Raw genomic sequence first — 13,066 nt, forward strand, 5'->3', positions numbered from 1 at the left:
CAGTCTAGGTCTGGCCCCGATTCAAAGTGCTACGTAGTATTAACATTCAAAGCCCTAAATGGCTTGGGACCAGGTTATCTGAAGGAATGCCTCCTCCCATATGTACATGTTTGGGCCCTAAGATCATCTTCAGGGGTCCTTCTCCGTTAGCCCCTGCCAAAGGAATTGAGGCAGGTGGCTACCAGGAGGAGGGCCTTCTCTGCTGTGGCACCCCGGCTGTGGAATGAGCTCCCTAGAGAGGTTCAACTGGCACCTACATTATACTCTTTTCAAAGCCAAGTGTAACCCTTTTTATTTTCCCAGTATTTAACATTTTATTATCTTAGTCTTTTAACTTTCCTGTTTTAAATCTGTGCTTTAAATCTGTATTTTAAATCTTTGTATTGCTACTCGGTTTTATTCTGGTTGTACTTTTATATTGTATTTTTATATTGTGTTTTTAGATTGTGGTTTAAGTTTTATACTTTAAATTGTACTTATGGTTTTGATTTTAGTGAACTGTCCAGAGAGCTTTGGCTGTTGTTGGGCAATATAGAAATGCAATAAATGAATAAATAAATAACCCCTAATATTTATTTATTTATTTATTTACTTATTCAAATTTTGTGAGTGTAAGTTGCTTCAGGATTCAGACCTTTTCCAGATCTTAGCTGTTAACAATCTGATCCTAGTAGCAAGTCCCCAACTGGGGGAAAAGCCTTAGGTGTCCCCTGGTTTGGGAGCAATTGCCATGAAACAAACTAAAAAAGTGGAGGGTGGAGGCAGTGAATAAACCTGGCCTTATTACACACGTCGTATTTGTGTTTTGTATGTGCCATGCCACTTTTGCCTCTCCTGACCTCTCATCCTAGTTCCATTTCTCTTACCTCTTCACAGAATATGAGTATCAATTGCTCCTAAACCAGGAGTCAGCTAAGGCTCTTTCTCTGGTTGACGTTCAATCCTTTCCTGGATTTTTAACTTACTGGTGGGAAGTAGAGACAGTGGTATCAGCAGTGGTATCTGGCCAGGTTTTACCCAGTGCTCTACTTGATGTTAGGCAGATACATTGAATTTGGGGGAATGGAGAGGAATGGGTGTGAAATGGTAGGGGCGACCTACGAAGTTATTTAATACATATACATGTTGACATGGTCCATCTGCTTCTAAATCAGAAGCAGAATTAATAATGTTAGATTAAATTCTGGAGCACAGCAATGGAGTATGACTATGTGTATATGTTTGTGTGTGTAACATCAGCTTGTTCCTCATCGCACTAGAGGAGCTGTGCCTTAACTTGCATGGGAGCTTTCTCACTCTGGAAGGCAATTGCTAAGGGATCCTGATGGCGACATCACTTGGCAAATGTTTTGGATGCCATTCAAGATGTGACATCATGCCCCTTTAGGGTTTTCCACATAAAATGAGTACTCCAAAGAAAACACAAAAAATTGAGAGTTAATCTAAAATCTATTATTGCATTCTCTAAGGTCTCATTAGCCACCTCAGTTTTTCCTTTCCAGACAGATATTAGTAAATATTACAAATCATAATGGTAAACCATTTCCAACTATTTTAAAAACACATTTTAATAAGATGTTTGTCCACTACTTCTAAAAGCTTGTCGTCCCGTCTTTGAGATCTTGTGCTGATCTGTTTGACCCTGAGAAGATACATTCCATTTAATTTCATAAAACCATTTTTCACACTTTACTTTTGATAAATCTGTTTTATTCTGTTTGTTTTTGTTTAGCTTTTTCAAATAATGTGTACATGTATTTGAGGAAACCCCCTAAAAATAACAGCTTTGAATTTTAGCTCTTGAAAAAATATTATATAAAATGGTGCATGTTGAATGGAGTCTGTTTTTAAATTCCACCCCCACCCCCTTTGCCACATGCCCATGCTCAACTGCATCAATCTGTAGTTATCATGAATTAGAATATTATTTCCTCTTGTTACATGATCAGTAGCAGGGTATTTTTATTCCAATGTGAAGGACTTTGGAGAGCCGGTACACTTTCTGTGGCAGATTTAAAGGAAGAAGGTGTAGCAGGAAGGGTGAATGTTGCAAGTGGTGCCAGGATACATGAAACATGAGGTTATGCAGGCAAAGAGAGGAAGTATTATCTATGCAGCATGTGAGGTTAGAATGGGCTTGACGTTCTCACACCCAAACATTTCCATCTGGAAGCTGTTCTGAGCAATGGGATACAGAGACAATGTTCTCATACTTTTGAGTACCAAGTGTAGCTGTCTGGGGAATAGGAAATGTGACCGTAATATTTTCCTGTTCTCGTTAGGGCCCTTTTTAGTTTAATTCCTGTTTCGAAGTGCAGGCAAGCCTTTTTAAAATGGCATAAAACCGTCTTTTTCTTTGTCATGCGAGTTGCTGAAAAAAACGGTTCTAACCAAAGTCATAAAGGGTTTGTTTAACTTTATTTCCTGCTACCCTTTGTATCCTATGCTGCATCTATTTTCCTGATTGTTTGCTTTCTACAGACAAATTTTGCTTGTGATCCTCAAAACGCCATGCTTCTGCTTTGAGCATATAATAATAATAATAATAATAATAATAATGATGATGATGCAATGCACATTTCGGCTGGCTCCACAGCATAGGATCTGCCACTATGGATGCAGAGTCTTCCTGTTGCAAAGAATGCTGAGGAGGTCCCTCTGACTGAACTGCATGCCAATCTCAGAATCCCATTTTAATATCACAACTTAATATAACTTAAGTGGCACATAGATTCATGCCACTGTTACATGTACTATGGTGGTGGAAAACCTTTAAGACAGTTTTCCTCAACCCTGCTGAGTTGGATTACAACTCACTTTATCCTCAGATGGCTAGGAATAAATTGGGCACAAAATTAGGGGTGGCTGCTTTAGGATGCTTAAATAGGTGAGTTATCTCTAGTCCTACCCCATCACGCTCCATCCATGTGCTTCATGGAAATGCAGCTCCACGATTAGTTATGAAGGCTGCCCTTGAAATCAGTTGTGTTGACCCAGGCTGTTGCATTACTACAGCAATCCATAAATGCAGCCTTTTATTGTATTTGTAGTCTCTGTAATATTGTGGGTATGGTTCTTGGCCTAAGTACTTCCATTGTTCTCAAAAGTAGGGTGAAGCCCTCTGTATATGTATATTAAAAATGTTCTGGTTTCATATGTATTGTGATTGCTAATGTTAATCTTTAATGTTGTGATTTGAGATTGTATCATATATTGATGTAGAAGTATTATTTATTCACATTAGCTACCTGGCACACTTGGTCCATGTTGACATGAACACTCACTAGAATTTAACAGATCTTAAAATATTTGAACTCCTGTGGAGTTTGCATGAAGAGTTAATTCAGACATTACTGGATTTAGGTGGAGGGAATTTCTCTGTAGTTTTATCCCCTGTCACTCATAAGAATATAAGAGCCATACTGGTCCACCTAGTCCAGAAGTCTGTTCACACGACAGCTAACCAGATGTCAATGGGAAACCCACAAGCAGCACCCTCCTGCCCATGTTCCCCAGCAACTGATGTACATAAACATACTACCTCTGATACTGGAGATGGCATATATACATCAGGACTAATAGCCATTGATAGCCTTCTCCTCCAGGAATTTGTCATATAGCCATTCAGATTGGTGGCTACCACTATGTCTTGTGGTAGCGAATTCCATAGTTTAACTATGCACTGCGTAAACAAGTTCTTCCTTTTATCTGTTCAGAATCTCCCACCAATTAGCTTCATGGGATGACCTTGCATTCTAGTATTATGAGAGGGAGAAAAATGTCTCCTTATCCACATTCTCCACACCAAACATTCTTTTGTATACCTGTATCATGTCTCCCCTTACTCTCCTTGCTTCCAAGCTAACCGATCCCAGCTGTTGTAACCTTCCCTCATAGGACAGTTGCTCCATCGGCTTGATCATTTTTGTTGCCCCTTTCTGCACTTTTTCCAGCTCTAAAATCTTTTTTTGATCCAGACTGAACACAGTATTCTAAGTATGGTTGCACCATAGATTTGTATAAGGGCAATATGATATTGGCAGTTTATTCAAAATTCTGTTTGCTTTTTTTTTTTAATAACCCATACTGGGTTGATGTTTTCAATGAGCTGTCCACCACAACCCAAAGATCTCATTCTTAGTCACTGCTAGCTCAGATCCCATCAGGTTATACTTGAAGTTGGGATCCCCCCCCGCAATATGCATTACTTTGCACTTTCTTACATTGAACCACATTTGTAATTTGGATGCTCATTCTCTCAGTTTGGAGATATCCTTTTTGAGCTCCTCATAATCCCATTTTGTTTTAACTACCCTAAATAACTTGGCTACTTCACTGCTTACTCCTAATTCTAGTTCATTTATGATCAAGTTGAAAAATACAGATCTCTGGAATCCCACTATTTACATTCCTCCATTGGGAGAATTACCATTTATTCCTAATCTCTGCTTTCTGTTCTTTAACCAGTTATTGATCCATAAGAAGACCTCTCCTCTTGTTCCATGACTCATAAGTTCGAAGGATTTTGTCAAAAGCCTTTTCAAGTTCAAATAACAATGTCCACCAGATCACCCGTCTGAATGTTTGTTGACACTCTTAAAGAATTCTAAATGGTTAGTGAGACAGGACTTACCTTTGCAGAGCCCATGTTGATTCTTTTTCATCAAGGCTTGTACTTCTATATTCTTATTAATTTTATCTTTAATAGTGCTTTCAAACAATTTATCTGGAAGAGATGTTAAGCTAACCAATCTGTAATTTCCCAGATCCCCCTGGATCCTTTTTTTTAAACATGATGTTACTTTGGCCATCTTACAGTCCTCTGGTACAAAGGCACATGTTGCATATTTTTTATTAGAAGATCAGCAATTTCATGTTTGAGTTCTTTATGAACTCTGGGATAGATACCATCTGGGCCCAGTGATTTATTTAATTTCAATTTGTCCATAAGGTTGAAAACTTCAGCTTTTGTCACCACTCCTTGCCTCAGTTCCTCAGACCCCCTTCCTGAAAACATCCGTTCCGTCACAGGTATCTGTCCTATGTCTTCTGCAGTGAGGACAGTTCAGAAGATCTCCTTTAATACTCCTTTAACTCCATTGTCATCCAATGGTCCAACTGCCTCTCTAACTGGTTTCCTGCTTCTGATACATTTAAAGAATTCTTTATTGTTGGCCTTGATGTCGTTAGTGATATGGTCTTCAAAGTGCTTTTTTGCATCTCCTATTGCGTGCTTGCGTCTCCTTTGTGCAAGCTCATGCTCAGTTTTGTTTTCCTAATTTGATCAAGACTTCCATTTCCTGACGGTAGCCTTCTTATCTCTAATAACTTCCTTGACACTGCTCATTAACTACGCCGGTGACCTCTTGGACTTGATGCTACCTTTCGTAACCTAGCTGTGTTTCTGTTATTGTGGTTTTGAGTAACCTCTTGACTCTCTCTTTTAACTTCCTTTTCACCTGTTCCCTCATTCATAAGTTCCACTCTAATAATATTTGCAGGAAAGAAACCTAATGTATGGAATGAATGATGTATTTTCTTCCTACACCAGCATCACCCCATATGAAGGAACCATATAAATCACCTGTCCCATTTGATACCTTTTTAATGCATGTAACTGGAGAGGCAGAGCATCTAGCAACATAAAAATGACTACCACATCATTTGAAATTCTTATCATTTATTATTTATTTGAACACGGAAGAGGAATTATTGTGAAAAAGAGAGCAGGAGTATTTAAAGAGATGTTTGTTCTCTGTCCCTAAACTGTTCTAATCATACTAACATAACCACAACAGGTCTATTTCATCCCTTCCCTGACGTGCCCTTTACATTAACAAAGGGAAAAGCTGCTAATTCTTAAGAAAATGCAGCAGAGGAATGTGTTCCACAGAGTTTAATACCTATTTAAAATGAAGAACAGTGAAACAAGTGGGAGATGGGGAACTATAAAAGAAGACATGAATGTCTATGAGCATATTGAAATTCTAACAGTATTTTAGCATATTCTATGCATTAAAAAGTTTATTTTCTATACCTAAACTAATAATCCCACATTTACATTTTTGATGTGTTCAAATACTGGATACAAATCAAAAGTATAAAATGGGTGGGTGGGGGGGAAACTCACGAAGTGCTTAAATTTTAAAGTCTGCTTGATAGTTTTAAAGCTACCTTACCGTTCTTGTTCTTGTTCCAATAAATTAGTAAATTCGTCACTTTTCTCCATGTACTCTGCATGCTTCCTCTTCTCATCCTCTAGGTCATATAGGGTTTGCCTGTGAGATTTTTCTACCATTAATAGCTGCTCCAGCATGCGTCTGTGAGTTTCCTTATGCTTTTCAATCACTTTGTCAAGCTAAAAAAAAAGTAACAAGATTAGCTCACTACTATAATTTTCTTCATTTCTGTAATTTTTACAAACTGTCATTTATATTGATTTTGAGTAGCAAGTAGCTTTAGTATCAGGTATGCAATATTAAAAAAGTCTAAAGTATAGACTTTAACCTTAGAAATGTATTGTTGTTGTTTATTCGTTCAGTCGTTTCCGACTCTTCGTGACTTCATGGACCAGCCCACGCCAGAGCTTTCTGTCGGCTGTCGCCACCCCTAGCTCCCCCAAGGTCAAGTCTGTCACCTCCAGAATATCATCCATCCATCTTGCCCTTGATCGGCCCCTCTTCCTTTTGCCTTCCACTTTCCCTAGCATCAGCCTCTTCTCCAGGGTATCCTGTCTTCTCATTATGTGGCCAAAGTACTTCAGTTTTGCCTTTAATACCATTCCCTCAAGTGAGCAGTCTGGCTTTATTTCCTGGAGTATGGACTGGTTTGATCTTCTTGCAGTCCACGGCACTCTCAGAATTTTCCTCCAGCACCACAGTCCAAAAGTGTCTATCTTCCTTCGCTCAGCTTTCCTTATGGTCCAGCTCTCGCAGCCATAGGTTACTACGGGGAATACCATTGCTTTAACTATGCGGACCTTTGTTGTCAGTGTGGTGTCTCTGCTCTTAACTATTTTATCAAGATTTGTCATTGCTCTCCTCCCAAGAAGTAAACGTCTTCTGATTTCCTGGCTGCAGTCAGCGTCTTGTATCAAATTCTTTTTGATTTCAAATATATCCTGAACTACTATTTTGTTTTGCTACTTCGTTGATGAGAAATTTTAAACCAATTTTAATTTTCACAGGATTCTTACCCATATTTTCCTCAGGACTAGCTCTCAAATGATTATTGAATAGTTAATTCACCATTCCCAAAATTGCACTCCTCTAATTAAAGTGTTGTCTGCAGAATTAATTATCTTGCATTAATCAGAATTTCTGTTCTAGTTGCTCTGGTTGGTTTTTACCAACTTGTGTTTTAAACTTTTTAAAAAGACACATTCAGTGGCTTTAGGCAAGCTACTGTCAGCCTTAGCTGTCCATGTCAGTAGTATGGAACTAATACTGGTCCGCCATACATAGCTGTGCTAGGAAAGAGCCATATAAGTACTAAGTTGTGTTGGTATTTTATTTCTGCTGCTGCTGACATTTGCTCAATTTACAGATCACAGAATTCAAGTTATCTTGGTGCAGAATTTGAGTTATCTCAGCACAGTTTTTTTAAAAGATCGTTAATTAAAAAGTACGGTCTTATTCAAACCATTTGGTACTATTCATCACCATCCATTGTTTTTACTACAGATTCTGAAAAGGGCAAGATACAACTTAAAGCACATTGACCTTAGTGTGTGTGTGTGTGTGTGTGAGAGAGAGAGAGAGAGAGAGAGAGAGAGAGATCTGTTGGGCAACAGCTCCCATAATCACTGACCATTAGCTATGCTGGTTGAAGCTGATGGAATTGGAGTCCAACAACTTCTGGAGGACTAGATGTTCCCTCCTCCAGCTTTAATGGTTTGCTTTTTGTCTATTTCTAATTATGTCCTGTTCACTACTAGCGATATGCTCTAGGGTCAGGACCAAAATCTTCTCTTTCTCTGTTCTCTCTTATTTGATCATCTGGTTCTTCCCCAACTTGGGGCCCTCCAGAAGTCTTGGACTACAACTGCCATCATTCTGCAGCCAGTGTGGAAGGCTGGCGTAGACTCTGCTTCCTTATATTTAAATATTTACCTTATTGAAGACAGCTGATACTGGTGAGGAGTATTAGTAGCTTCTAACTTGGTCCTCATTGTTAAGAATATGTTCTGTACAATCATGTTGATTTATTCTGATGTTTTGTCTTATTTGGAAGTTTCCCTTCCCCTTTTGGCTTGGCATTTAATTGATGGAGTGCTCTTTGTTTAGCCCTGATGCATTTTTATGTTTTGTTCAGTCTGTGAAGGGAAGGGCCTTGTTTTCATATAATTATTAGTTTCAGCTTCCTTATGAAGTGATGAAAGTTCTTTGCTGCTGCTATACTAATGAGTTGAATAAGTGCCTAATGAGGGGAAACATAAAATGGAACAGATTTCCCTCATTCGTTATTGTTTTGACAGAGTTGGAAGCCCTTTGACCAAGATAGTCTAGACTTCATGGTTTGTCAGAGGATCTGTCTCAGTTGGATTGTATTTTTCTGATCTGCAACTTAGATATTTGTTTTTACTACATTTAAAGCAACTTTGGCATAAAATTATCTTGAATCACTCATGACTTAGAGAACCTGAAGTGAATTGGTATTAAAATGGGCATTTTTTATATATATAAAAAAATTGTGTTGGCATTTGTTCAGATTTTCAAGTGATACAGGTAATTTGTGATCTTGTCTGGTAGTTTGGGGCTACAGCACAAGCACAGCGGGGTTTTAAAGTTGACATCAACAGTTCAGTTCAGTCCAGTTCAGTTTCAAAGATACTCAAAAAACAAAACAAAAATATTTTGATTTAATATGTTTATTGAGGGTTATACATGCACACTCAAGCTCCAAAATGCTAGGAAATTACAACTGTTAAGGGCCACAACCTTAACAGATATTCCACATTGGGAAATATGCATATGGTATGGTATCCTGTACTGTACTTGGGATACCACACCATTTGTATCCAGCTTTACCACTACCTTAGAGTTGAATGACTTGTCAGTGGCAGAGTAGTAGTCCTCCAGATTTGTCTGTTCACTGGAACACATGGAATCTGTGCAACTGAAGCTACCATTCCATGTGTTGGATTCCTGCACTGAGCAGGGGGGTTGGACTCAGTAGCCTTATAGTCCCCTTCCAACTCTACTATTCTATGATTCTATGTTAGAAGTACCCAGTTGGCAACCAATACAATTTGTTGGACATTGCTCAGCAAGAGAGGGCACTTGGGAGTGGTTGTGTCAACCATCCAAGTAACTTTTGCATTCCACAAACCAATCAGGGTGTCAGCCATGTGTTGACTTCTTTCAGACTTTAATTGCCAATAATCATAACTTTGAAATGGCTCTCCTTTAAATTAACATTAAGACTGATGCTGGCTGACTATTCCAACTAGCTGACCAGATTTCATTAGGAATATTCTGCCAAGCAGGCCTTCCCATTTTCTCATATATTTCATTTTAAGTTCTTCAGTTTGATTAAACAAATGATCATAACTATTTGGAGTAACCTTTTAATGGACCGTGTTGTTTCCAGTATTCTTTCAAATTAGTAGATTTCCAAGAAACTTGTTATCTTAAGATTTCGTTTTTGTTTTGGAATCAATACAGCCATAGGAAATGGACAGTTTTCTTTACAGAATAAACCATGGTAAACAAAAAGTTTTCTTTACAGAATAATTTATAGTAAGTGGAGATGTGTAACTTTATCTGAATAAATGGAAAACTTTTCTGATCCTGAGGGTTTTTGCTTCCTCAACAGCCACAAAACACATGTATAATGAGAAGAGGAAGAGATCCTGATCTGAACATACATATCTCAGTTTATTAAGCCAAGAGTTTTGTCTCCACGTGCTCCATCCTTGCTCCATCCTGCCACATAGTATGAGAAATGTAATTAGGGTTTAATGAGTTAAAGTTATCACTGTTTTATAGACGGGTATTTCTGACATAGCCCCAGAGAACAAGAGATACAAAAGTAGGTCAGGTGACAGCCAGCTTGTGTTGGTGACATTTTGTCAGGGAAAAGGGAAGTTTTCTTCTCAGTTATCAGCTACATAACTCTGTGATGTCTGAACAAGCTGCTGCTTTTTTATTTTACTTATACAAAAATTTCTATTCTGCTTTTCCCTTACAAAGGAGATGCTCAATTTGGCTAACAAAGTAAAAAACAACAACACTAATTCTAAAATAACAAGAATCCCATCATTAAAACTACTAAAAGTATTAAAACCCAAGTCAGGGGTAACAATTAATAAATTAAAAAGAAACAATTAAGAAACATGCTCAGTAGGTTTTCTATATATAGTAGCATGAAGGTGGCTATTCTTCAAAATGATGGTAGTATCCAGGGAATGAACATCCGTGTAAGAGTAGGTAAAGCTAAATTTGGTAATAGGATGAAAGGCATTAAATTGATCATTATAATTCTTCAATAATTCTTCCTATGTCTCCAAATTAGGAAGATATTATCATTGTATCTAAGGCATACATACAGCACCAAACAGTGTTGTTCTAAGTCTGCTTTAAAAAGTTTGGCACATTATGGAGCCATTTTGGTGCTTATCATGATGCCATAGATTTATAATCTCTCCATAAATTTGAAGTAGTTAATTGAAATTAGGGGCCCATTTGGAAGATGAGATTGCAGAACAAGAGATGATTGATAGAGAAATTTGATTGTGTTGATCAGATATTCAATGGAGCTGTGGTTTCTATGAACATTATAAAGCCACTTAGTGTACTTTGCGGGTCGTAACTGTCATTTTAAGAGAATGGATTCTGTCTTTTCAGGTTCAAAGCCTCCAATTCCACTTGCAGCATTTGATAAAGTGGGTTGTAACTCACATAAGTTCAAGCTAATTTATTAAGCTATCTGAACAATTAAAACAGTTAGTCTGTATGTGTGTTACACTTAATCCTTGAATTGGCAAAACAAGTTGCTGTTAATAAACTGTTGAAGCTTCTCAAAGAAATAAACCTCTTCTACCCTTCAGACAATCTGGCTATGCATCTTTTGACCTCTCAGGGCCATTTCACAGGACCCAAAACTCAGTTGTCTGCAGTGTGACCACTGTGGTGTGTCTGCAGTGGATTACCCACCAGTTGTAGAGAGAGTGAATCATCTTTATGAAATGGTTGCTTAAATCTTTTTAAGGAGAAATGAGCTAAACTCGCATTGAGTGAGGTACTGAAATTCTTAATGATTTCAAAACCAGGTTGCCTGCCTGTCTTAATACTTCATTATCGGCAAGGGAAAAGCAGCACATACTGGAAATACATAGTTGATCCAGGCTCAAAACTGGAACCAACACACACACACAGAGAATAACCTTGATAATTTTCAACTGGCAAAGCTGTCATGCTGTTGGCAGCAACTTAGGGACAGCTCCTGAGAAACCAGCATTTAAAATGCCAGTGATGGTTGGGGCCAGGCATGAGGTATGTTACCAGAATAGTGTGGGGAGGTCACATAGCCATTTCTCCCTTTCCCACATTCCAGCTGTAACTAGTTCTGTTTGCCCCTTTTCATAAATATTTACCATCAGAAACAAAATTAATCTACATTTTATCTTTGTAATTTTGAGTAGAATTTGGAAATGTTCTGCATGATATTTATCATCCTCTTCCCTTTCCAGAACTTCTGTGAGTATGAGGGGCTGTACCATTTTGACTTTTCTATGAATGTTTACCTCTGCATTTGATATTGCCAAGTCCAGTGGTGTTAGAAATTCTCTTGCTGCCATGTAACATTGGGAAAGGAACATTTGTATAATATATGCAAGATAGAAGTCCAAATTATGTTTTGGAATTTTGTGGAGACTGGAGCATGGAGGGGGTGGAGAATGTTCCTTGGATCATTTCCATTCATGCTCAGAGCTTCTATGGCCTAATAGATCATGTGTGATGAGGTGACTGTTTGTTCATCTTTTTCATGGTCCAATCCCCATCTCATTCAATAGCATCAAAACCATGTTAAGTAAATTGTTCATAATGCAAATTTTGAATGATTAGATAAGTTCAGTGAAAACTGTTTGCTCCCCAGTTTCCCTCACTGTGCATAAAAGTGATTGCTAGTTATTTTAATATCTTGGCTTAGACAAGACCCCACATTTCCACCTTAAAACAAAAAGCAACTGACCCAGAAGTGGCAAGGAATCATGCAAGCCTGGGGCTATATCCTACCAGGCATATCAATGAAGGGGAGGCAGTAATGTCCAAAGGGCCCCACTCTTGTCTTTTATAGGAGTGTGTGTGCGCGTAGGGAACTCCACATTCCAGACATAGTAGGCCTGCTTGTTTACATGATTGCTTATCTTGAAAAAATCAGGCGTCAAAGCCCTTGATTTTGCTAGCAGCTGTTGATTTGTCAACTTACTTCAGCTTCTGATACATCCCTAGGATCTGCAGGCAATGAGCATTTGAAATGAGTCAAAAAGTTACTATCCCAAAAGAATTGGTTTGTGTAAGCAGAACCAGACTCTTATGATGGTGGTGCAGCAATGACTTCAACATTGAATACCAACTGGTTGATCCCATCTACCAAATTTAAAAACTCTCAAGCCCTGGAAGCATGTCCAATCCAAACAAAACACTGAGTAGGAACCATCCAAAGAATGTGTCACACTTCAAGGGAGGGTGAAAAGATAGCAAAGTTGTGACATAGGAGGAAGTTTATTGGTTAAAATGGACTGAAGTTGAATGGGATAGGGGGAGAGGGTTAAAATGTTTCTTAGAAATTTGGCATAGTTTATGAATAGTCCCCTTAGCCTGGGATTTTGAATACATTGACCGCTTAGCCTCTTTACCATTTGACAACCATGTTTGAATTTATCTTTCTTTGTAGTTAAAGGATGCTTTCAAAGCAGAAGTGTGTGTCAGTTTTGTAGTGGAGATTTAAAAGCTGGCATCCTTAAGCTCTGAGCTCACTGTGTGCACTATTCAACAAAACAATATTTTGCTTTGCTGGCACTTGCCCTTTTCCAGTTAAATCAATGAGACTGGTTCCTTTG

General features: G+C 38.2%; 2 protein-coding genes across 5 annotated transcripts in view; one reads left to right on the forward strand and one right to left on the reverse strand.

The window, feature by feature from the left end:
• CMSS1 (cms1 ribosomal small subunit homolog) overlaps positions 1-13,066 on the forward strand; it is a 225,649-nt gene that overhangs the window by 66,802 nt on the left and 145,781 nt on the right. The window lies entirely within an intron of this gene.
• FILIP1L (filamin A interacting protein 1 like) overlaps positions 1-13,066 on the reverse strand; it is a 194,856-nt gene that overhangs the window by 62,513 nt on the left and 119,277 nt on the right. For all 3 annotated transcript variants that reach the window (XM_063126889.1, XM_063126890.1, XM_063126888.1), the window contains exon 4: positions 6,180-6,358. In XM_063126889.1, the coding sequence (XP_062982959.1) occupies positions 6,180-6,358 (179 nt within the window). The remainder of the gene's footprint in view (positions 1-6,179; positions 6,359-13,066) is intronic.

The sequence above is a fragment of the Elgaria multicarinata genome, chromosome 5, assembly GCF_023053635.1.
Source record: "Elgaria multicarinata webbii isolate HBS135686 ecotype San Diego chromosome 5, rElgMul1.1.pri, whole genome shotgun sequence".
In the NCBI taxonomy this organism is placed as follows: domain Eukaryota; kingdom Metazoa; phylum Chordata; class Lepidosauria; order Squamata; family Anguidae; genus Elgaria; species Elgaria multicarinata.